At 42.3% G+C, this 25,979-nt stretch overlaps 1 protein-coding gene across 5 annotated transcripts in view; it reads left to right on the top strand.

Annotated features, from left to right (window-relative positions):
- The first annotated feature begins 278 nt into the window (after positions 1-278).
- The window catches only part of LOC113936727 (zinc finger protein 256-like), a 37,113-nt gene continuing 11,412 nt past the window's right edge, over positions 279-25,979 (top strand). Inside the window, exons 1-5 of one of the 5 annotated variants that reach the window (XM_027620296.2) lie at positions 362-489; positions 987-1,394; positions 2,779-2,825; positions 4,271-4,397; positions 15,874-21,162. In XM_027620296.2, the coding sequence (XP_027476097.1) occupies positions 4,364-4,397; positions 15,874-18,671 (2,832 nt within the window). In that variant the 5' untranslated portion in view covers positions 362-489; positions 987-1,394; positions 2,779-2,825; positions 4,271-4,363 and the 3' untranslated portion in view covers positions 18,672-21,162. Of the gene's footprint in view, positions 490-986; positions 1,395-1,642; positions 1,862-2,331; positions 2,514-2,778; positions 2,826-4,270; positions 4,398-15,873; positions 21,163-25,979 lie in introns of those variants that run through there. The other 4 variants (XM_027620295.2, XM_027620299.2, XM_027620298.2 and 1 more) reach the window with 4 other exon arrangements.

Below are 25,979 nucleotides of genomic sequence, written 5' to 3'. Positions count from 1 at the left end.
GATGATTTTATTAAAGCATGGGGGCTGAAAGGGCTGCTGCACCGGGGTTGTTAGGGGTGGCTGGTTATATACTATGGGGTTGGGGGAGGTAAGGAAGAGGGAGGTTTCAAAGGATTTTCATATGTTAAAGAAGACTCCCGGGAAAGATGTTAGGCTGCCCTTAAGAGGCCTTGCCATTGTCAAGTTAAGGTTGTTTTTCCCTCTAGCAAGGTATTAACATGAAGATAGTTGGGAGCTTCCTGGAGGAACAGTACATTCTGCCCGCTTCAAGTATCTGTCAATGGGCTCCAGGTTATAAGGACATTTAATTGTATCTACATTTCCTTCTCAAGCTAGGCCATTGATAGAAATGTAAATTGCTAAGACTTTTGTAAACTGAGGGAGACTCACGTCTTGGAGGATTGTGTCTCTGTAAGGTAACTTTGTTTTTCCTTTCCTTTGTTTTAGGGCAGCCAGGAATGCCTGAGGAAATGCCATATATATCCCATGGTGGGGTCCTTAGCTTGCCTTCTGTTCCCTCAAGTGTGTCTTAGAACGTTGAGTAAGAAATATTATATAGATAAAAATGGGTAGGACACAATCACTAACCCTACAGGTAAGGCACAGATTTTCTGTGGGAGCCAGAGGCAGAGATCCTGCTTGTTCGCGGGCTTAAGGGCGGCCTAACATCTTTCTTCTTTATTCCCAGTCAAGGCCCTGTATAAAGTTTTTTCCCTTGCCCCTAGCCATTCATAAGAGAACTCACAACATTGACAAATGCATCAGGTTACATGCATTTCATAGTAATAACAAAATGCCTTCAGCTATGCGTGGACTATTTTATGCCTAAATGACTCTGTAATAATATGACCATTTAGATCAGGGGATTTCGGAGCATCCCAGTAACAGTATTGTCCTCTGGGAGCTGGGTGACTTTTACCGAGTATGAAATGATGCCTCTTCACTGCAGTTCACAAAGAGCAAATCCTCTCGCCCCTTGCCTCTAGGCTTCCAGCAACCCTCGAGGAGCCGCATGGCCAAGGCTCTGATTGATCAGGCTGGAGAAAAACCCTTGCCTCGGGCACTAGAGCGTTGCCAACTGCAATACCCAGAAAATCGTGCGCGGAGTTGAGCCAATGGAAGCATTTCCGCGGGAATACATCGCGTAGGGGCGGGACTTCCGGCCTCCTCCTTGTGGCGGCCATTTTGCTGCTCTCGGGCGTGCCGGGGCGGGACTGAAGTGACGGAACTGTCAAGGCGCAGAAGTCGTTGTCCCCACGGCAGAGAGGCGGGTCCGCGGCTGGCGACGCCGCCCGGGCTGCCCCGCGCCGGGCCGGGCCGGGGACCGCCGAGCCGGGTGTCCGCTCCGCCCACCGAGTCCGATGGCGGCGGCCGCGCCCAGGGAGCCGCCGCAGGTAAGCGCTCGTCCCCCGGGCCCTCCCCGCCGTCCCCCCACCCAGACCCCGGAGGCCCGAGCGCGGGGCGCCGGCTCGCGGCCCTGCGGCCCAGGCCCCGGCGTCGGACGGGGCGGCGGCGGGGGGCGGGGGCCCCGTGTGCGAGCGCCGGCGTGCCGGCGTGAGGAGCGGGCTCCGGGCCGGGGGGCCTGAGGCGGGAGGAGGCTGCCCGCAGGGGACAGAGGGCGTGAGGCGGGGTCGCGCCGGGACTGGCGGGCCGAGGTGCGTCCCTCTGTTCCGAGGGCCCTGGGGGGTCGTGAACAGAAGAGGGACACAGTCAGTGTTAGGGTGTTAACGGCTTTCCAAAAGCTGCTCGAGGGAGAAGAGGTTGGGACCGGGGTGATGAAGACCAGCGGGCACCGGGAGTGGAGTTCTTGTCGGAGGTCACTGAGCTGGTGGGAGAAGTAACTGCGGCCTGAAGCGTAGAGGTTAGTTAGCCCGAGGTCCCTGGGTTCCAGGGCTTGGCGGGATGCAGGGGAGGCCTGATCTCGTGGGGCCCAACCCTGGTTCCCTCCCCTCAACCACAAGTTCTGAAGGTCGTGAAAGCACTTAGAGAACCTGTACAAGTAAGGAGAGGTTGGCTCAGTTCCTTACTGGTCTTGACAGCGCCAGTATGGTGTCCAGGATTGTGGCGTCTTGAGGCTCTTCCCTTGGCTGTTTTTCCAGCTGCTAGGTGTGGGCATCCTAAGAATACCCCAAGCCCGGGGTCCTGAGTGCAGGCCAAGGGTCCCATGCAGGTGTTCTTGTTGCTGTCAGCCAGTATAAACAGGTGTGAGACGTTATCCCACAAATCAATACCAAAGTGTGCAAACGCTTGAACCTGTTTTCATTCTCCCTGCTCGGAACAAAGAGCTGAGGGTCAAGAATCAGGCCTCTGATGTGGCTACTGAGAATGTGGGCATCTGTTATGTAGGTAATGAGAGGTTTGGATAAGGGGCTGGTGGTCTTACCTTAAGTCTTAATAGGATCCATCTGGTTGCAGAAAAGATAACAGACTATGGGGGTAAAGGAGGAGGCAGGAGTCCAGGAGGAGGCAGCTGCTATAATCCACATTGATGGACCAGGGTGGTGGCCATAGAGGTGGGTGAAAAGTTGAACTCTGTCCATTTTTTTAAGTGGGGTGGATTTTTTGACGTAGTTGAGAGACAGGGAGGGGTCCAGGATGACCCCAGGGTTTTTGGTCCTTGAAGCTGAAGGGATGGAAATTCCATCATGTGGGATGGGGTAATTGATGATCGGTTAATTTTCTTTCGGACTGTGAGGAGTTTTGTTTGGTCCTGTTAAGAGTCTCAGATATTTCAGAGAATTGTGAGTGGAGACAGCAAATGGGTATCTGGATTCACAGGTCTGGGTATCCTGGGAGGAGGTTTTGGATGAAGACATCCATAAGTGGTGAGTATTGTGTCGACCAGGGCGGAGCCGTGGATTGCATTTAGATTGGGGAATGCGGATCATCATGACAGTGCCTTAGCTGGTCAGATAGAGGAGGGTGCATGATGAGGAATGATTGTCTTGCTGGGCACCTGATCAGTGTTGCGGGGCACACGAATGCAGGTGAAGGAGGGAAGTGATCATGGTAACCATGTGGGAGAGAGAATGGTTTGGCAGGTGATCAAGGCTTCCATGGGATGAGTGGATATGAGATGGCCATGGAGGCATGGGAGTAATTGAGACAAGATGACACTGAGGCCAGGCTGCTGCTAATTCACTACTGTAGTTTCACTGGAATTTTGTGATGAGCTTTGGTGGGGTCTGCAGCGTTTAGTCTCGATGGTGGATAGGTCTGGGGCCGACTTTAAAAAGTGGTGGCTATTGTGAGGACCAGGATGGAACTGTGGATCACATTTAGGAAGTGTAATGTAGGTTATAGTGGTAATGCAGTTTGCAGGTTAGAAAGACTAGGGTGCATGCTGAGAAGTGGGTCTCTTGCTTAGCACCTGGTCGGGATCCTAAGAAGGAGAAACACGAGGGAGGGAGAGAGGATGATCTGGGAGGTGGCTAAAGCTTCCATGGGAAGTATGGGTGCAAGATGGCTTCAGAGGCAAGGGAGTAATTGAGGCAAGATGAAATCGAAGGCAGGGCTCCTGCTAATTCACTACTGTATGGACTTACCAGAATTTTGTGGTGAGTTTTGATGGGGTCTGGGGTGTTTCGGTCTTGCTGGTGGATAAGATCTGGGGTAAATGTAGTCATTTGTGAGAATCATTATGCCTGGCAGGGAGACTATAAGGGCTGGGATTTTAGGGAAGGTTGCGTGGAGAGCGGGGAGTGTGACTGCTGAGGCTTCAGCAAGTCCAGCACAGAAGTGGACGTGGGTCGTGGGCATCTATAATTCATAGTGCCTCTGGGGGGGTAGTACTGAAGCAAGGATCAGAGGTACAGAGGAGGCCTTCAAAGCAGAATTCAGGGCTTTGGCCAAAGTAGAGCTATGGGAGTGCAGCTGTGGGGGGACTGAAGATGTGAGAGAGGTACAGTTTACAGAAAAATGTGCACAACCAGAGGACGTGTGAGCCAAGGGCCTCAGGGTATCGGAGCTGAAGGGTAAAGCATGAGCCATTTCATTGCGTTTTGGGAGTCTCAAAATAGAGACTGTGGGGGAATTGACAGTATGGACCGTCCAGGCCAGGAGGGATTTGGATGACATCTCTTGTTTCCCTTGCCTGATGTTGCTGAGGGCAGAACACAGTGAATAAAGAGAACCTGACGATAGGGTGGACATTAGTGGCACCTAGGCGTGGCATTTCTGAAGTGGGGACCTCTGAAAGAGGATGAGTGTGCCGAGATGGATTGTGGGACTCAGAGAATGTTCATGGTTTCATCTGTCCCCATCATAACAGGATAGTGTGACCTTTGAGGACATTGCTGTGTACTTCTCCTGGGAGGAGTGGAGGCTCCTTGATGAGGCTCAGAGATGCCTGTACCACGATGTGATGCTGGAGAACTTTACACTTATATCCTCACTGGGTAAGGCCCTCACCCTCCACAGTGGCCTGAAGTAGGCTCTATTCCCTCCCCACCCACCATTTCTCAGTGTCTCTCACATGTGGACCATGGGCACTGCTTGCTTCTCAGCTTACTGGGTAATTGCTATGTTGATAGGGCTGGTTTATTTGCACTGCCGTCTCCTCTCCCCTGAAGCCTCAATAACTGCTATACTGAACGCTCTTAGGAAAGGATTCAAGGTTAGATTTTTAGTGAGCTTAATGGATTCCGCCATGCTTGTCCTTTGTTTGGATCAGTGTGTACAGCTCCATGTCACTTCTGTATCCCAGCATTTGTTTGTTTATTTGTTTTTAAAGTAAGCTCTATACCCTTGGGGCTTGAACTCACAACCCTGAGATCAAGAATTGCTTGCTCTACTGACTGAGCCAGGCTCTGTTTTCCAGTTTTTGATCTCTTCTTTTAACTGACTTTTCCTTGTGTCTGCTTGTGCCAGGTTTGCATGCATTGTCATAGTCAGTACTTACCTGAACCATAGGCTACTTTTCAACACACTCCTGCAAGGTTTGTAGTTTAGGTGCATTTTCTTCTCCCCCCCCCCCCCAGCTTTCTGGAGATATAAAATTATATAAAAGTACACAGGGCATGCCTGGGTGGCTCAGTCAGTTGAGCATCCAGCTCTTGGTTTCGGCCAGGTCAGGATCTCGGCGTTGTGGGATTAAGCCCTGAGTCCGGCTGCAGCTGAAATCAGCATGGCATCTGCTTGTCCCTCTTTCATCCTCCCCATGCTCTCTTTCTCTCTCAAATATATAAAATCTTTAAAAATATATATATTAAAAAAAAATTAAGTGCACAGTGTGATGATTTGATATATGCATACATTGTAATATAATTTCCACAACTGAAGTTCATTAAATATCTACCACCTCATAAACTTACATTTTTTTTTGTAGAAATGCTCAAATCTACTCTCAGTAAATTTCACATATACAACATCATTATTAACTATAGTCACCATGCTGTATGTTACATCTTCATAACTTTTTAATCTTTTTAATTTTTTTTTATTTTTTAAAGATTTTATTTATTTCAGAGAGTGAGTGAGAGAGAGGGCATGAGTGGTGGGGTGGGGAAGGGAGAAGCAGACTCCCCACTGAGCAGGGAGCCCACTGCGGGGCTCAGTCCCAGGACTGTGAGATCATGACCTGAGCCAAAGGCAGATGCTTAACCGACTGAGCCATCCAGGCACCCAAACTTTTTCATCTTATAAGTGAACATTTGTACTTTTTGACCACTGTCTCCCCATTTCCCTCACACCCCAGCTCCTCGTATTCTACAGGCATACTCCAGAGATATTTTGGGTTTGGTTCCCGACCACCACAATACAGCAAACATCACAATAAAGCAAGTCAAATGAATTTTTTGTTATTCCAATACATGTAAAAGTTATGTTTATTAGACTGTAATCTTTTTTTGTTTGGTTTTAGAGAGAGTGCAAGTGGGCAGGGAGGAGTAGAGAGAGAGGGAGAATCTTAAGCACGCTTCACACTTAGCACAGAGCCTGATGCAGGGCTCAATCTCACGACACTGAGATCATGACCTGAGCTGAAATCAAGAGTTGGACTCTTGGGGCGCCTGGGTGGCTCAGTCGTTAAGTGCCTGCCTTCGGCTCAGGTCATGATCCCAGGGTTCTGGGATTGAGCCCCACATCAGGCTTCCGCTCAGCAGGAAGCCTGCTTCTCCCTCTCCCGCTCCCCCTGCTTGTGTTCCCTCTCTCACTGTGTCATTCTCTGTCAAATAAATAAAATATTTTTTTTTTAAGATTTTATTTTTTTGACAGAGCACAAGCAGAGGGAGAGAGAGGGATCTGTCTTATATCCATTCAGATTTTACCATGAACTTGCAGTAATTCAATCATATTATCAGGCTCCATTTTTTTCCCTTTTTTTTTTTTTTTAAGATTTTATTTATTTGAGAGAGAGAGAATGAGAGAGAGAGCACATCAGAGGGGATAGGGTCAGAGGGAGAAGCAGACTCCCCGCCGAAGGCAGTCGCTTAACCAACTGAGCCACCCAGGCGCCCTTCCCTTTTTTTTTAAGATTTTATTTATTTATTTGTGAGAGAGTGAGCAAGAGCGCGGGAGGAGGAACAGAGGGAGAGGGACAAGCAGACTCCATGCTGAGTGCAGGGCTCGATCCTAGGACCCTGAGACCATGACCTGAGCCGAAATCAAGAGTTGGATGCTCAACCAACTGAGCCATCTGATGCCCCCAGGCTCCACTTCTAATTCTCATTCTCTTGCCATTTCTATCATATCTGCTGTTACTTTCTCCACGGAAGTCTTAAATCCTTCAAAGTCATCCATGAGGGTTGCCATCAACTTCCAAACTCCTGTTGATACTTTGACCTCTGCCACCCATGAATGGCAGCTAGAATGTTGAATCCTTTCCATAAGGTTTTGATTTCCTTTGCCTAGATCTATCAGAAAAACCACTATGGCAGCCCTGGCCTTACAAGTTGTATTTCTTTCTTTCTTTCTTTCTTTTTTTTTTTTAGGATTTACTTATTTATTTGAGAGCATGGGAGAGCACATGAGCGTATGGGGGGGTGGCAGGAGTATAGGGAGAAGGTCTTATTAAGTAGACTCCCTGCTGAGTGTGGAGCCCGACACAAGGTTGTTCTCAACAAATTGTATTTCTTAAATAATAAGACTTGAAAGTCAAAATTGGGGTGCCTGGATGGCACAGTTGGTTGTGTCTGACTCTTGGTTTCAGCTCAGGTCATGATCTCAGGGTTGTGAGATCAAGCCCCACGTCGGGCTCCAAGCTCGCCTGGGAGTCTGCTTGAGATTCTCTCTCCCTCTACTCCACGCTCATGTGCGTGTGCACACTCTCTCTCTCTCAAATAAATAAATCTTAAAAAGTCAAAATTATTTGGGCTACATGGGCTACGGAATGGATATTGTGTTAGCAGGCATGAAAACATTAATGTACATCTCCATCAGAGTTCTTGGGTGACCAGGTGCTTTGTCAATGACCAGTAATATTTTGAAAATCTTTTTTTCTGAGCAGTACGTCTCAACAGTGTGCTTAAAATAGTCAGTAAACCATGTTATAAACAGGGTGCTGTCATCCAGGCTTTGTTTTTCCATTTATAGCTCAGGCGGAGTAAATTCAGCATAATTCTTAAGGGTCCTAGGACTTTCAGAATGATAAATGAGCACTGGCCCCTAACAAGAGAGTTGGCCTGTCCTTTTTGAAGCCAGGCTTGATGTCTCTAGCTCGGAAAGTGCTAGATGGCATCTTCCAATAGAAGGCTGTTTTGTCTGCATTGAAAATTTGTTGTTTAGTGTAGCCACCTTCATGAATGATCTTAGCTAGATCTTCTGGATCACTAGCTACAGCTTTTGCCTCAGCACTTTGTATTTTGATGGTATGGAGATGGCTTCTTTCCTTCAACCTCAGGAACCAACCTCTGCTTTCACCTTGTCTTTGCGGATTCCTTACCTCTCTCAGCCTTCCTAGAATTGGAGACAGTTAGACCCTTGCTTTGGATTAGGTTTTGGCTTAAGGGAACTTTGGGGACACTTTGATCTTCCATGCAGACCACTACAACTTTCTCTCTATCAGTAGTAAGGCTGTTTTGCTTTCTTACCATTTGTGTGTTCACTGGAGTAGCACTCTTATTTTATTTTTTATTTATTTTATTTTACTTTTTTAAGATTTTATTTATTTGACAGAGAGAGAGAGCAAGCACAAGCAGGGGGAATGGCAGGCAGGGGAGAATTCTCGCAGGCTCCCTGCTGAGCAAGGAGCCCTATGTGAGGCTCGATTCCAGGACCCTGGGATCACGACCCAAGCCGAACGCAGCCGCTTAACCGACCGAGCCACCCAGGTGCCCCTGGAGTAGCCCTTTTAATTTCCTTCAAAGACTTTTTGTGGTTTTTTGCATTCACAACTTGGCTACACTTGGCCAGCTGTTGGCCTCAAGAGGCTTAGCTCATTTTTGGCCTATCTTGGTTTTCAACATACCTTCCTCACTAAGTGTAATCATTTCTAGCTTTTGATTTAAAGTGAAAGATGTGTCACTCTTTTCACTTGAACACCTAGAAGCTATTGTAGAGTTATTAATTGGCGTAATTTCAATACTGTTGTGTCTCAGGAAATAGAGTGGCCCAAGAGAACGAGATAGGGCAATGACTGGTCATGGAACAGTTAGAAACACCTTTGTCATTTTTTGATTATGTTAAATGTCATATGGGTGTGGTTTGTGGTGCTCCAGAACAATTACAGTAGTGACAAAGGGCTCTGATCACAGATCACCATAACGAATACACTAATACTGCAAACATTTGAAATATTACAAGAATTAACAAAATTTGATAGACATGAAGTGAGCAAATGCTGTTAGAAAGATGGTGCCAACAGACTTGCTCGTTGCGGCCTTGCCACAGACCTTCATTTTGTAAGAAACACAGTATCTGTGAAGCATCATAAAGCAAAATTCTGTAAAACTAAAAAATAAATATGCCTATAGTCTCTGTTTCTATGATTTTGGCTTTTTTTTTTCCTAAGCATTCCAACCACAGTGTACAAGGGTTCCTTCTACCTTCACCCTCACCAACACTTATCTCTGCTCTTTTTGAAGGTAACGATCTTATCAAATGTGGGGTGATATATCATTTTGGTTTTGATTTGCATTTTCCTGATGATTAGTGGGGAAGAGCATTTTTTAATATACCTGTTGGATATTTGTAGATTTTCTTTAATAAAATGTCCATTTAGGTTCTTTGCCAATATATTACTCCGATTGTTTCTTTGTTGCTGAGTTGTATGAGTACCTTATATATTTTAGATGTTAACCATTATGAGGTAAAGCATTTGCAAATACTTTCTCCTTTTATATTTTGTTGATTGTTTCCTTTGCTATGCAGAAGATTTTTAGTTTGATGTAGCTTGACTTGACTTTATTTTTGCCTTTGTTGCCTGTGCTTTTTGTTTCCTATCTGAAAACTCATTGTTAAAAACATTGTCAAGGAGGGCACCTGGGTGTCTCGGTTGAACGGGTGTCTCAGTTGAGCGGCTACCTTTGGCTCGGGTCATGATCCTGGAGTCCTGGGATCGCGTCCCACATGGGGCTCCCTGCTCAGCAGGGAGTCTGCTTCTCCCTCTGACCCTCTTCCCTCTCGTGCGCTATATCTCTCATTCTCTCTCTCTCAAATAAATAAAATCTTAAAAAAAAAAAATTGTCAAAGAGCTTTTTCTCTGTTGTTTTTTTTTCCCCCAAGAAGTTTTACATTTTCATGTCTACATTGAAGTCTTTAATCCATTTCAAGGTAATTTTTGTGAGTGGTATAAGGTAGGATCCCAGTTCCTTTCTTTTTTTTTTTTATTTTGTTTTGTTTGGCATGTGCATATCCAGTTTTCCCAGCACCATTTACTGAAGAGACTTTCCTTTACCCATGCGTGTTCTTGGCACCCTTGTCAAAGAAAGAGTAGTTAACTATGTATGTGTGGGTTTATTTCTGGGCTTTCTATCATATTTCATGGGTCTGGATGTCTGTTTTTATTCCAGTACCATAGTGTTTTGTAGTATAGCTTGAAATCACAAAGTGTGGTCCCTCTAATTTTGATATTCATGATCAAGATTTCTTTGGCTGGGGTGCCTGGGTGGCTCAGTTGGTTAAGCGACTGCCTTCGGCTCAGGTCATGATCTCAGGGTTGTGGGATCAAGCCCCGCATTGAGCTCCCTGCTCGGCGGGTGGCCTGCTTCTCCCTCTCTCACTCGCCCTGCTTGTGTTCCTTCTCTCGCTGTCTCTCTCTGTCAAATAAATTAAAAAAAAAATTTTTTTTTTAAATAAAATAAAAGATTTCTTTGGCTTATTTGAGGTCATTTGTGGTGCAAATTTTAGGATTCTTTTTCTGTTTCTGGTAAAAATGTCATTGGAATTTTGGTAGATATTGCATTGAATTTTAGGTTGCTTTATGTAGTAGGAGCATTTTTTTTTTAAGATTTTATTTATTTATTTGACAGAGACAGCAAGAGAGGGAGTACAAGCAGGGGGAGTGGGAGAGGGAGAAGCAGGCTTCCTGCTGAGCAGGGAGCCCGATGATGCAGAGCTCAATCCCAGGGTCCTGGGATCGTGACCCAAGCTGAAGGCAGACAATGAGCCACCCAGGAACCCCTTTATAGTAGAAGCATTTTAGTAATAATTCTTTCAGTCCACAGACATGGGATATCTTTCCATTTATTTGTGTCTTCAATTTCTTTCATTGGTGTCTTATAGTTTTCATTGTACACATCTTTCATTTCCTTGGCTAAATTTATTCCTAAGTATTATATATTTTTTAATATTCTTCCAAATGGGATTGGTTTCTTAATTTCTCATTGAGATGGTTCATTGTTAGTAATAGGCACATCTGATTTTTGTATGTAGATTTTATATCCTGCAAATTTACTGAGTTTTATTTATTCATTCTGCATTTTTTGGTGAACTTTTAAGGGTTTTCTTTATATAAAATCCATGTCATCTGCAAATAGTTTCTGATTTGCAGACCTTTTCTGATTTGGAGACCTTTCTATTTCTTGTCTGATTGCTCTGGATAGGACTGCCAGTACCATTTTGAATAGCAGTTATGAGCATAGGCATCTTTGTCTTTTTCCTGATAGTAGAGGGAAAGTTTTTACCTTTTTACTGTTTAATGTGTTCTTAGCTGTGGGCTTATATATGGCCTTTGTGATATTGTGGTGTATAACTTCTATACCTAATTTTGGGGGAGTTTTTATTGTGAAAGAATTCTGAATTTTGTCAAATGCTTTTTCCACATCTATTCAGATGATCATATGAGTTGCCTTCTTTGTGTTAATAAGATATGGCACATTTATTGATTTACTTATGAGGAGACCACCCTTGTATCCCAGGGATAAATCTCACTTGATCACAGTTTATGATTCTTTTCCTATACTGTTGAATTTGGTTTGCTAGTACTTTGTTGAGCTCTTTTACATCTGTGTTCATTAGGGATGTTGGTGTGTAATTTTGTTTTCTTGTAATGTCCTTCCCTGGTTTTGGTGTCCTAATATTAGTCTCCTAAAATGAGTTTGAAAATATTCCTTCCTTTTCAGATTTTTGGAAGAAATTGAGAATTTAATATTTAAAATGTGGATAGAAATCATCACTGAATCTATCTGGTCATGATCTTTTCTTTGTTGGGAGATTTTTGATTACTGATTTCAATTTCCTTGTCTATTTGGATTTTCTATTATGATTCAGTGTTGGGGGGCACCTGGGTGGCTCAGTCAGTTAAGCATCTGCTTTCGGCTTTGGTCATGATCCCAGGGTCCTGGGAGCCCCACATCAGGCTCCCTGCTCAGTGGGGGCCTGCTTCTCCCTCTCCCTCTGCCGCTCCCCTGCCTGTGCTCTCCTGTTCTCTGTCAAATAAATTAATTAAAAAAAAAAAATCTTTAAGAAAAAAATGATTCGGTTTTGATAGGTTGTATGTTTCTAGGAATTTATTCTAGGTTATCTAATTTGTTGGCATATAATAGTTCATAGTAGTCTTTTATGATCCTTTGTGTTTCTCTGCTATCAGTTGTAATTTCTCCTCTTTTTTGAGTCTTGCCTTTATTCTAAGTTAGTCCAGCTAAAGGTTTTTCAATTTTATCTTTTCAGAAAAGCAGCTCTTTTTATTGTATTTCTAGTTTTTATTTTACTTCTGTTCTGATCTTTGTCTTTGCCTTTGTTTCACTAACTTTGGTCTTAGTTTGTTCTTTTCCTAGTTCCTTAAGGTGTAAAGTTAGGCTGTTTGAGAGCTTTATTTATTGATTGATTTTTTTAGTTGCTGGCACTTAGTGCTCTAAACTTTTTTCTTACAATTGCTTTTTCACATTCCATGTTTTGTTTCCACTTTTGTTTTTCTCAAGGTACTTTTTTATTTTGCTTTTGACTTTTCCTTTGGCCAATTGATTGGATAGGCATGTGTTGTTTAATGCCCACATATTTGAATTATTAAGCTTCCTCATGGTTTTTTGTGTTTTTTTTTTTAAAGATTTTATTTTAAAAAAAGAAATCTTATTTTTTTAGGTACTCTCCCCACCCATGAGGGGTCGAACTCAACCCCGAGACCAAGTTGCAGGCTCCACTGACTAAGCCAGCCAGTCACCCCTTCCTCATGTTACTGATTTCTAGTTTTATTCATTGTTAGGAAAAGGTACATGATAGAATTTCAGTCTTCTGAAATTTGTTAAGACTTGTTTGACATAACATAAGATTTATCCCAGAGAATATTCTGTGTGCACTTGAGAATGTGTAAGCTGCTATAGTGGATGGAATGTTCTGTATATGTCTGTTTGATCCATTTGGACCAGAATGTTCAATTCAGATATATCCTTACTAATTTTCTGTCTGGATATCCACCCATTATTGAAAGGGGGATATTGATACTAATATTCAATTGCTGTCTTTTTTGCCTTCAGATGTAGTTGAATTTGCTCAAGACTTAACTTAGATGCTCTGATGTGTGATGCATACATACTTACAATTTTTACATCTTATTGGTGAATTCATTCCTTTATCATTACATAATGACCTTGTCTCTTGTGACAGTTGTTGACTTAAAGTCTGTCGTATCACCTATAAGTACAGCTACCCATATTCTGTTTTGGTTTCCATTTGTGTGGAATATCTTTTTCAGTTCCTTCACTTTCAACCTTTTGTTTTTGAGTTCAGCCATGGTATCTCTTTTGCCATCTTGTTAATTATTGTCTTGAGTGTTTTGTAGCACCTTTCTTCCTCTCTCGCTGTCTTCCTTTGTGATTTGAGGATTTCCCATGGTGTTATGCTTTCATTCGTTTATCTTTTGTTTCTACTGTAGGTTTTTGCTTTGGTTACCATGAGGCTTCTTTAAGTCATCTTATAACATTCTGTTTGAAGCTGATAACTTTAATTGCATACAAAAACTTTTACTCACCTCCTTCAGGTTTTTTGTTTTTAATGTCACCATTTACATTTTTTTTTTTTTTAGATTTTATTTATTTATTTGAGAGAGAGCATGAGCAGCAGGGAGGGCCAGAGGGAGAAGCAGACTTCACACTGAGCAGGGAGCCCGACAGAGGGAGTGGGAGGGGGGGCTTGATCCCAGGACCCCGAGATCATGACCTGAGCAGAAGGCGGCAGATGCTTAACTCATCCAGCCACCCAGGCACCCCACATCTTTTTATATTTTGTAACCATTCACAGATTGTTGTAGATACAGTTATTTTTAATAGTCTTTTGTCCTCCTTACTGGTGTTGAGTGATTAACACACTATTAAAGTATTAGAGTATAGTAATCCCTTGTTATGCACGGGGGGATATGTTCCAGGACTCCCAGTGGATGCCTGAAACTTCGGGTAGTACTGAACCCTATACATAGTATGTTTTCTCTTATACGTACATACCTATGATAAAGTTTAATTTATAAATTAGGTACAGTAAGAGATTAACAACAATAAATAATAATAAAATATAATATTAATAGTACAGTAAAAGTTATGTAAATGTGTTCTGTTTCTCTCCAAATATCTTCTTATACCATACTCACCCTTCTTGTGATGGTGTGAGATGATACAATGCCTAAATGATGAGATGAAGTGAGGTGAATGACTTAGGCTTTGTGACATAGCATTAGGCTACTATTGACCTTCTGACAGTATGTTATAACGAAGGAGGATCATTTGCTTTTGGACCATAGTTGACCATGGGTAACTGAAACCATGGGAAGTGAAATAGATAAGGACAGACTCCTGTATTTTGAATATGACTATACAGTTGCATTTATCAGTGTGTTCTATATTTTCATGTTACTAATTAGCATACTTTCATTTTAGTTTGAAGAACTGTGTTTAGTATCTTTTGTAGGGTAGGTCAAGTGGTGATGAACTCCCTCAGCTTCTGTTTGGGAAAGTCTTTCTCCTTCATTTCTGAAGGACAGCTTTGCTGGTAAAAGTATTTTTGGTTTGCAGTTTCTTTGTTGCAGCATTTAGAACCCATCATCCCACTTTCTCTTAGTATTCAGTGTTATAGCTGAGAAAACTCATATCCTTATGAGGGGGAGGGGAGTTCCCCTGTATGAGTTTTTCTCATGGTCCATGCCCGCAAACACTTGGACACCTCTGCTGTGTAATCTGTGATGTTCTGCCACTATAGCAGGACTTGTTGATGTTCTCTGCAGCAGAGGCTGCTGAGGTGCCCTGCAGAGTAGGGGGGAATGCAGTGGCATCAGTCCTTTGGCTGACACAGCCCCACCCTTCTTATTTTCTGCCTATATTCAGCTGTCTTCACTAAGCCAGTGTCCCCATCAATCCTTCCTGTGTGGTTATTCTCCTTTTTGTGTGCTCCATTGTGTCACTGTAGTAGTTTTTTTTTTTTTTTAATGATTTTATTTATTTATTTGAGAGAGAGAGTGAGTGTATATACAAGCAGGGGGAGTGGCAGAAGGAGAGGGAGAAGCACACTCCCCCCTGAGCAGGGAGCCTGATGCAGGGCTCAATCCCAGGACATTGGGATCATGACCTGAGCCGAAGGCAGATGCTTAACTAACCCATGTGCCCCTGCGGTATCTTAATTGACTCTTAAACCTGCCAAGGGCAAAGGCTGGTTTCCTCTGCTATTACGCTGACATCACCTTGCTGTCTTTTGTGCTGAATAGCCCGGGATAGTGCTGGCTCTTCATTTGTGCTGTTTTTCCCTTAGGACTTGTATCGTCCATGTCCCAGGTAGTTGCTCAAGGCTTACAGGGAAGAATCCTTTGTGTATCAGAGGATGGGCAGGACTCCAGACATGACAGAGTGGACTCAGAGGGGCATGGTCCTGGTCAATGGATGGAGAGAGTGTTCAGATCACGCCAGGTCCCCCATGGTGAACCTGTCTTTATTCACCCACACTTTCATGCCGTTTTCAGTGGCCACACTTCATTTCTACTTTCTCATTTCCATTTTGACATTTTGCCAATTTGTCAGTTCTCTCATCATTTCTACTATGATTTCCAGCACAGGGATAATCTCTACCTCTCGACTCCACATCTCACCCATTTCTCTCACTGTTTCTGTACTCCAGCATTGGCCATGAGATGTTCACACATCCCTAACTTGACATTGAACAGCAGCTAATTTGTTACAGTTGGGTTTTAATGGGCTTGGATGCATGCTTTTACCCAGCCTCACATCAGCAGTAGCAAAGGTCCTGCCAGAGACTCTTGGCAGAGAAATGAGTTGTAGTCCTTGCCTCTCTTTCTTGTCTCATATCCTGTCTTTGTATCCTTCCCCTGGTGAGGTCTCCACCATTCTGTGACCTTAGGGGTCAAATAATGCACAGTGGCTGTTCCTTCAACTGAATTCCAACTGCTGTGTCTGGAAAAGCATGTCATATACTCCTGCCTAGATGAGATGGATGCATATATGTGATGAGCTCACCCCTTCACTGTAGTCAACACATATTTCACCAGCATTTCTTTGCGTTCAGGTTGCTGCTGTGGAGCAGAGGATACGGAGGCACCTTTTGAACAGAGCACTTCTATAGGTGTGTCACAGACCAGGACGCCCAAGGCAGCTCTGTCTTCCCGGAAGACCCACCCCTGTGAGATGTGTGGTCCAGTCTTGAGAGACATTTTCCGCTTGGCTGTGCACCAGGGAAAAGAAAACAACCAGAAACTGATGAGGTGTGGGGCGTGTGCGAAACGATTTTATTTCAACATAAAGTCTCAGCAGCAGGAGCAGCACGTGGGAGAGAAACCGTTTAGATGTAGTGTGGACAAGGCCTCTTTTGTGAAGAGCTGCAGAATCCATGATTCAGGAAAGCCCTTTACCTGTGGAGAGGTTGAGAAGGACTTCCTGTCTAGCTTGGGGCATCTGCATCAAGAGGCCACACATACTGAGAAGCCACACACAATCACCCAGTGCAGGGCATCTTTACAAAGCAAAAAAAGTCATTACACCTGGGGAGAATTCAAGAAAGCCTTTGGTCCCAAACACACACTTGTTCAGGACCACAGTTTTGTGTGCAGTGAATGTGGGAAGACATTCAGGTACAAATCTTCATTTGCTATACACCAGAGATTCCATACTGGAAAAAGACATCATGAGTTTGGTGAATGCGGAAAATCCCTTAGGCAGAGCTCAACCCTCAGTCAACATGGAAAGACTCACACTGGGTCCAGGCAATACAAGTGCAGCAAATGTGGGAAATCCTTAAGCCACAAATCTGTCCTCATTCATCCCCAGAAATGGCACAATGGAGAAAACAGTTATGTGTGCAGTGAATGTGCAAAATCTTTTAGCCATAGCTCAGTGTTGATTCCATGTAGAGTTCAAACTGGAGAAAGGCCTTACAAGTGTAGTGACTGTGCAAAATCTTTTACCTCTATCTCTGCCCTCAGTTATCATCAGAGATCTCACACAGGAGAAAGGCCTTATGAATGCAGTGAATGTGGGAAATCTTTTATCTCTAGGTCTGACCTCCGTTATCATCAGAGGGTTCATTCGGGAGAAAGGCCTTATGAGTGCAGTGAATGTGGGAAATCTTTTATCACTCGTACTGCTCTCCGTTATCATCACAGAGTTCACACTGGAGAAAGGCCTTACGAGTGCAGTGAATGTGGCAAGTCCTTTACTCGAAGAAATAACCTCATTATACACCTAAGAGTTCACTCAGGTGAAAGACCTTATGAGTGTAGTGAATGTGGGAAATCTTTTACCTTTAGCTCCAGCCTGCGTTACCACCACAGAGTTCACACTGGAGAAAGGCCTTATGAGTGTAGTGAATGTGGGAAGTCTTTTAACAATAGGTGGACACTCATTCGACACCGGAGAATTCACACAGGAGAAAAGCCTTATGTGTGCAGTAAATGTGGGAAATCTTTTACGTGTAGCTCCACTCTCCAGTATCATCATCGAGGTCACCTTGGAGAAAGACCTTATGAGTGTAGTGAATGTGGGAGATCTTTTACCACTAGTTCTGCCCTCCGTTATCACCAGAGAGTTCATACTGGAGAAAGGCCTTATGAGTGCAGTGAATGTGGGAAATCTTTTATTTCTAGGTCTGACCTCCATTATCATCATAGAGTTCATTCTGGAGAAAGGCCTTACGAGTGTAGTGAATGTGGGAAATCCTTTATCCGAAGAAATAACCTCATTTTACATCAGAGAGTTCACACAGGAGAAAGGCCTTACAAGTGTAGTGAATGTGGGAAATCTTTTAACAATAGGTGGACGCTCATTCAACACCAGAGAGTTCACACAGGAGAAAAACCGTATGTGTGCAGTGAATGTGGGAAATCTTTTACCTGTAGCTCCACACTCTGTTACCACCAAAGAGTTCATGAAGGTAAAAGGCCTTATGAATGCAATGAATGTGGGAAATCTTTTACCTCCAGTTCCACTCTCCGTTATCATCAGAGAGTTCACACAGGAGAAAGGCCTTACAAGTGCAGTGAATGTGGGAAATCTTTTACTTTTAGTGCCAGCCTTCGTTATCATCACAGAGTTCACAGTGGAGAAAGGCCTTATGAGTGCACTGAATGTGGGAAATCCTTTAAGGATAGATCACAATTCAATAAACACCGGAGAACTCACACGGGAGAAAGGCCTTATGAATGCAGTGAATGTGGGAAGACATTTAGCCAAAAATCTTCCCTGTCAATACACCAGAGAATTCATAATAGCGAACGGTCTTATGAGTGTAGTGCTTGTGGGAAATCTTTTACATCTGTCTCTGGCCTTGGTTATCATCATAGAGTTCATAGGGGAGAAAAACCTTATCAGTGCAGTGAATGTGGGAAATCTTTCACCAATAGCTCAATACTGATTCGACACCAGAGAGTTCACACAGGAGAAAGACCTTATGTGTGCAGTGAATGTGGAAAGTCTTTTACCAGTAGCGCTACCCTCTCTTATCATCAGAGAGTTCATGCAGGTAAAAGGCCTTATGAATGCAGCGAATGTGGGAAATCATTTACCTCCAGTTCTACCCTTCGTTATCATCAGAGAGTTCATGCAGGAGATAGGCCTTTCAGGTGTAGTGAATGTGGAAAATCTTTTATCTCCAGCTCCAAACTACGTTATCATCAGAGAGTTCACACTGGAGAAAGGCCTTATGAGTGCAGTGAATGTGGAAAATCCTTCAGGGATAGTTCCCAATTCAGTCAACACCGGAGAGGTCATACTGGAGAAAGGCCTTACGAATGTAGTGAATGTGGGAAGTTTTTTACACGAAAATCTACCCTCTCTCAACATCAAAGAGTTCACACTAGAGAAAGGCCTTAGGTGTGCAGGGAATGTGTAATTTCCTATTTACTGTTAACAACACTGGAGGGAACGCTGAGGAGCCATCTATCTGAACTGAATCTCAGATATCTAAACATGCACAGTGGGATATCCCTTGGAAGTTTCAGTACTGTAGTAAGCTTGTGTAAATATGTTGCACTTTCTAAGCTGTCCAGGGCTCTTTCTAGATTTAGCTCACTGCTAGATTTGTGACCAAAGCCTTTTCACCTCTCCTGCCTGGCAGGTCCACAAAGTATGCATCCATCACCTCCACAATGTATTCAGTGAAGCTGACCTTTGTTCTCTCATGAATTAGAACAAATTAGGCATAACCTGAGCCCTTGGGGTCAGTTTCCCCATCTCCTTAAGTACCTTGGGTATCGACCTGAATCATTGATGACCCAGGAAATATGGGTTTGGCTGGCAGCTTACAGAGAATGACTACCTTTTTCAGGGACATGTTAGTCTCATGTGACACTTGTGATGAGTTTTTTCAGCTTCCAAGTCCAAAACGGTAAATGTCTGCCGCACATTGCTTTGGCTTATGTGACTATCAAGGTCTTACTCTTTAAGTACTCTTTAATCTTAGATGTTCTACTTACTCTGTGGGGTAGTTTATATACGGATTTGGGCTCAACAAGCATCGCTGGGTGAACTTTTTAGGAGTCTAAAATTGTCTGTACTTGAGGATGGCAGAAAATAGCTTGCCAGTTTTGACCAAATTTGCATTGCTGCCCTACAACCTCTGAAAAGCTGCAGGGCTTTCTGGTTTTCATTTGAGATCTGGGTGCTTTGTGTTTTAGGAGTTTCAGTGATGACCCCCAAGGAGGGGGCAGTTGTGAGATCCTCAGATGCTTCTGAAAGGAGCAGAAATTTCTTCCCCTTACTCAAAGGAGACATCACAGGGGATGTCAGCATTGTTGAGGGGTTATGTTCTTCAGCTTTACAAACAGCTATGTGCCCTGATGTCCACAATCTGTTGGGCTAGGGTCACTGGTTTTAAGAACCACAGTGTGCAGGGGAAGCCATAATTGGTACAGAAACCTGGCTTAATAGGAAGTGGAGGAGACTGCATCTAAGTAGAATGTGCCTCTTCTAAAAATGGATCCAGACAAGTTTCTGTGACAGTGACTGTAGAATCAGTGTGTATACAAATCTCAGGACCTCCAGGCATATTTATCTTGTGTAGGTAGTCATTGTCAGAGAAAAAAATAAAAACTAAAATAATCAAAAGGTTCTGTGGTTTTCTCTCAGTGATGTTTGCCTCAAAGCCACTACCACAGATGCGGGGAAAAAAGATAAAGGGGGATCTGTATTTCTGGGATATGGCACTTGTGACCCAGGAAGCATTCCTTTTGACTTGTTTAGAAATATTCTTCATTGTTCTCCACATCTGCTGCCACTGGGGTAGTATCTTCGTAGGCATGAGAAAGAGAGATGGAGTCCGTGTGGGGTTGTCAAACCTATTTTCCAAAAAGTGGGACAAAGACATTGTCTTGAGCCATTTTTAAAGCTTTATTGAGATATGGTTTGTATGTACTAATCTGCATATATTTACAGTATAATTTGGCGAGTTTTGATATAGTTACAAACTTCTGAAACCATCATCATAGTCCTGATAATGACCGTATCTGTCACATTATGTTTACCTCATGTCCTTTTATAATCTCCCTTGCCCTTCCCACCCTTCAGGTAACCACTGATTTACTTTCTCTTAAAATAGGTGGATGGATACCTTTGAATTTTTTGAATCTATGTTTGGAATTGAGTATTTTATTTTTCCTTATGTGTCACAATTATTTGAGATTCATCAATGATACTATATGGGTAGTCGGGTTTTTTGTGTTTTTTGCTGAGTAGTATTTTTGGATATACCAGTTTATCCATTTATCTGTGTATGGGGATTTGGGTTTTTTCTAGACTTTGACTATTTAAGATAAAGCTAGTATAAACATTTGTGTTCTTTATGTGAATGTATGTTTCTTTGATCTTCTGTCAGGAACTTAAGAGTGAAATGTCTGGGTTACAGGACAGGTAAATGTTTTACTTTTGATTATACCTTTTGCATCTTCCCAGCAGTGTATGAGAGTTCCATTTCCTCCATATTCTGAATACTTCGTTTGGCCATTTTAATTTTAGCCTTTTTAATAAGTTTTTAGTGTTCTCTCATTTTGTTTTAATTGCATTTCTGTAAGGATTCACAATGGGCATTTTTTCAGATGCTCATTTGCTATCTACAACTTTGGTAAAATGCCTGCACATATCTTTTTCTTATTCTTTGAGCTTCGGCTATTTTCCTTTAACAGATAGGACAATGAAACAAGTGTGTGTGCGTGTGCATGCGCTATTCACAACGGATTGAACAGCTGTAGCCTTTTAAATTTTTTCTGCATTAACATGTTCTCCATCACATTCTTTTTTTATTTTTTTAATTTATTTATTAGAATGAGCAGTGGGGAGGGGCAGAGGTAGAGAGAGAGAGCAGCAGACTCCCTGCTGAGCAGGAAGCCAGATGTGGTACTGGATCCCAGGAACCAGAGATCATGACCTGAGCCGAAGGCAGATGCTTAACAGACTAAGCCGCTCACATACCTCTATCACATTATTTTTTTAAAGATTTTATTTATCTGAGGGAGAGAGCAAGAATTAGTGGGGGGCAGGGTGGGGCAGAGAGAGAGGGAGAAGCAGACTCCCGGCTGAGCGGGGAGCCCGACTTGAGGCTCAATCCCAGGATCCTGGGATCATGACCTGAGCCAAAGGCAGTCACAACCGCCTGAGCCACCAAGGAGCCCCTCTCCATCACATTCTCAAGTCCAGTCATTGAAGAATACAATAAAGCCTTGCCTAGTAGTGGTTACCCATTTTCCTGGTTTATCACCACTGGGGTTGGTGGGTTGGAGCAGATGGGGGACAAGGTTGCATCAGTATGGGCTGGGCTTTACTTTGAGCCCCAAAGCCTGGCTAGGGGGTGATGTAGAGGTCATTAATTAGACCCACAGGCACGTGCCCCCATCCAGGGCCTCAGTTTCATCCTATGTAAAATGGGAATTAGGAGCTGCCCTATCCCTGGCCCATTGGAAATTGTGAAGAGTTGAGGTGTCCATTCCTGTATAGTTCTACCTGTGGGGAGCATCCTAGAGCCAGTCCCCTACAGCTCTCCCTGTTACCACCACCAGACCACTGTGCCCCCAGGTGTGTCAGGAATTGAGCTGCTCAGGAGCCCCTAATCCAGGTCAGTCTCCAAAACCCACCTGCAGGGAGGAGGGTCTGCACAGTACTGAGGTCTCTGTGGATTCCTGGGAATATCTGGGTAACTCCCCAGAGCCCCTTGAACCTCAGTTTGCTGACTATGACATAGAAGTGATGATGGTGTTTACCTTGGCCCCTGGGAGCATCAATAAAATAACAAAACACTGATCACTTACTCATGACAGAATTCCATGGGATTTTGAGCTTGTATATAATGTTTTTATATCAAGTTTTTAATATAAATATTAACATAACTTTCCTTTTCACAGTTCTTACTGTGCTTAGCTCTCAGTTATTGGCATTTATATTGCATTAGTAATATCCTAAGTTTTGTTCATTCTATAGAGTGCCACATAAATCAATATATTTACTGTGCAATTTTGTCTAATCCATCTATGTTTGACCTAGCTTATTTTCTCTTCTGAATCACTCTGTGACACCAAGAGCATGATAACCAATTGGTGGATTATCACAGAAATACTTTTTTTTTTTAATTGAGATAGAGCACACGCCAGTGGGGGGAGGAGGAGAGGGAGAAGCAGGCTTCCCGCTGAGCAGAGAGCCCCATGCAGGGCTTGATTCCAAGTCCCTGAGATGATGACCTGAGCTGAAGTCAGATGGTTAACCAACTGAGCCACCCAGGTGCCCTGATTCATTTTCATATGTACTGAGAGAGCTCTTCTTATGGACCTCTGCTTGCCCTGCCAGATGAATTCTCTTCAGACAAATTTGATTTGTGATGCTTAAATGCGAAATGATCAACACTATAAAGGTATGTTATGCCACACACCAGAGATTCTTTTCACATAGCTATGTTTTGGTTCATTAAGAGTCATTTTTTTTTCCCCAAAAATTCAATGCAAGTTTTACTTATTTAAAACTTAAACTGTTTAACATGATGTATACAACAAATGACCACTTGGAAAAACAAAAAGCATTCTTATTTTAATGAATTTTGTTAGAGTGCACTGGAAAGCTTCCAAATACATTTTTAAAACATTCAGTGAAACGTGGCTGATATAAAGTAGAAATGATAAAGTAATAAATATATAACTATATTTTCTACAATTAGAATGTTTTTGAAACATTTAAAAATTTCAGTCCACTTTAGTTTTGAATGTGTTAAAGGTAAATTTTGAAATCAAAATGAAATTTTCACAAATTATATTGTATAGTTGTGTGTATCTCCATATACTGGGTAGTTTTCACAAAAATTGCCTGTCTTAAAACTTTAATAGCTTGTATGGATACTGAAAATAGTTCTTTTTACATTACATAAGTCTTTTTTGTGATTAAATTTTTTAGTTGTCTTTGTATTCTGCATATATTTTTATTTTAAAAAAGTGAAAAGCGTATTCTGTGGTTTTAAATTGGGGTCTTGTAATGACTCGCACATTTCAAGTGCAGGTTTGTTAAAAAAAATTTTTTTTTTCTTAAATAATCTTAGGCTTTTTGTTTCCATGTTCAGCTTGATGCAGTTAATTTTCTATTTGACCTGAGATATAAATTGAGATTTTTTTTCTTTCTCATTTGCAATCCATCTTAATATTTTATTTCATTATTTTCTCTACAAGTTGATAATCAAATTTAATACATATATGTTTATAAAAGTTTACCAATATATAGATGTCAGATGTGTTCCCAGGCTGTCTACTGTGTACCACTAACCCATTCTGGTTTCCTTTCCAGAATAAGTTGTTAGATATAAATGTAAGATTTCTCAATAAACTTACATTTATTACCCTTTAGAATACATTTTTTCTTTTTAAAAACATTTTTGAGGTATAGTTGACATGTAATATATTTCAGATGTATAACATATTGATTTGACACATACATCATGAAATGCTCACCATATGTGTAGTTACCATCTGTCACCATACAAAATCATTACAATATTGACTATATTACCTATGCTGTACTTTTCATCTCTGTGACTTCCTTATTTTATAATGGGAAGTTTGTACTAATTAATCCCCTTCACTTGTTTTGCCTATCCCCCTACCCCTTCCTCCCTGGCAACCACTAGTTTTCTATGAGTCAATTTCTCTCCTTGGTGGTGGTTTTTTTTTTTTTTAGATTCCACATGTAAGTGAAATCATGCGGTATCCTCCATCAGAATGGCAAGATTTTTTTTTTAATGGCTGAGTAATAGTCCATTGTGTGTGTGTGTGTGTGTGTATCACATCTTTATCCATTCATCTATCAATGGACACTTTGGTTCAATATCTTGTCTACTGTAAATAATGCAATAAATAAAGGGGTACACTTCTCTTTTTGAATTAGTGTTTTGTTTTCTTCAGGTAAATATCCAGAATTGGAGCTATTGGGCTGTGTCATTCTATTTTTTAGTTTTTTTAAAGATTTTATTTAGAGGGAACACAAGCAGGGGGAGTGGGAGAGGGAGAAGCAGGCTTCCTGCTGAGCAGGGGCCCAATGTGGGTCTGGACCCCAGGACCCTGGGATCATGACCTGAGCCGAAGGCAGATGCTTAATGACTGAGCCACCCAGGCGCCCCTATCTTTAGTTTTTTTTAGGAACTTCAGTATTGCTTTCCAGAGTAGCTGCACCAATTTACATTCCCACTAACAGTGCATGAGGGTTCCCTTTTCTCCATATCCTTGCTAACGCTTATTTCTTGTCTTTTTGATACTAGCCACTCTGACTGATGATACCTCATTGTGGTTTTGATTTGCATTTCCTTGATGATTAGTCATATTGAGCATTCTTTCATGGGTCTTTTGGCAGTCTGCATGTCCTCTTTGGAAAAATGTCCATTCAGGTCTTCTGCCAATTTTTAACTGGATTTTTTAGGGATTTTTGGTGTTGAGGTATGGAGTTCTTTATATATTTTGGATATTAATCCCAAATTGGATACATCATTAGCAAATATCTTTGCCTTTTTCTTTTGTTGATGGCTTGCTTTGCCATGCAAAAGCTTTTTAGTTTGATTTAGTCCCATTTGTTTAGTTTTGCTTTTGTTTCCCTTGTCTGAGAAGACAGATTCAGAAGAATATTGCTAAGGTTGATATCCATGCCATTACTACCTGTTTTCCTTTTAGTTTCATGGTTTCAGGTCTTATATTTAGGTCTTTAATCCATTTTCAGTTTATTTTTTTCTGAATGGTGTAAGAAAGTGGTTCAGTTTCATTTTTTGCCATGTAGCTGTTCAGTTCTCCCAATACCACTGATTGGAGAGACTGTCTTTTCCCCACCACCTCCTTTGTCATAGATTAAATGATAAGTGTGTGTTTATTTTTGGGCTCTCAATTTGAATTAGTAACCTCAGTAATATTAGCATTTTTGTTTGAAATACACAAATTGTCTTTTTGTAGTAGTTGTATTTATAGTATCTAAACTTTCTATATAAAAAATGGCTTGCATCTGTATTTATTTGGGTCTGCTTTTCACAATTCCTGATGTTTTTGGATTTCTTTCAATTCTTCTCATATTTCTTAGTATCAATTTGTTTTTCAAATGTTTATTTCATTAAGGGGCGCCTGGGTGGCTCAGTCGTTGGGCATCTGCCTTCCGCTCAGGTCATGATCCCGGAGTCATGGGATCGAGCCCCGCATCGGGCTCCCTGCTGCGCGGGAAGCCTGCTTCTCCCTCTCCCACGCCCCCTGCTTGTGTTCCCTCTCTCGCTGTGTCTCTCTGTCAGATAAATAAATAAAATCTTAAAAAAATTTTTTTTATTTCATTAAGATATTTTCTCTAAATATTTAAATAGAAAGCTTCGTACAGGATTACCATTAATTTTTTTTACTTTTATTGCACTTCCATAATTATCTTGTTTAATATTTCATATGATTTTAAAAGGATTCTCATCTACAGAAATGTCAACTTTGAGTACTTCATTTCTAAGTGTAATTCATAAATCTGTCCCAAGCCTTAGAGCATTGAATATTCCAGACATATATCATCTCTCCTCTGATCCGTATCTCTGAGGACTTACAGAACAGACACAGCTTCTCCGGTGGCCATTCCAGTCGTGACTTCCGCACACCTGCTTTTTGTTCCCACACAAAAGACAGCCTGGTGGTTTCCTAACCCCGTCTC

This window comes from Zalophus californianus, chromosome 17 (assembly GCF_009762305.2).
Source record: "Zalophus californianus isolate mZalCal1 chromosome 17, mZalCal1.pri.v2, whole genome shotgun sequence".
Classification (NCBI taxonomy): domain Eukaryota; kingdom Metazoa; phylum Chordata; class Mammalia; order Carnivora; family Otariidae; genus Zalophus; species Zalophus californianus.
This window is presented reverse-complemented; position numbering and strand designations above follow the sequence as displayed.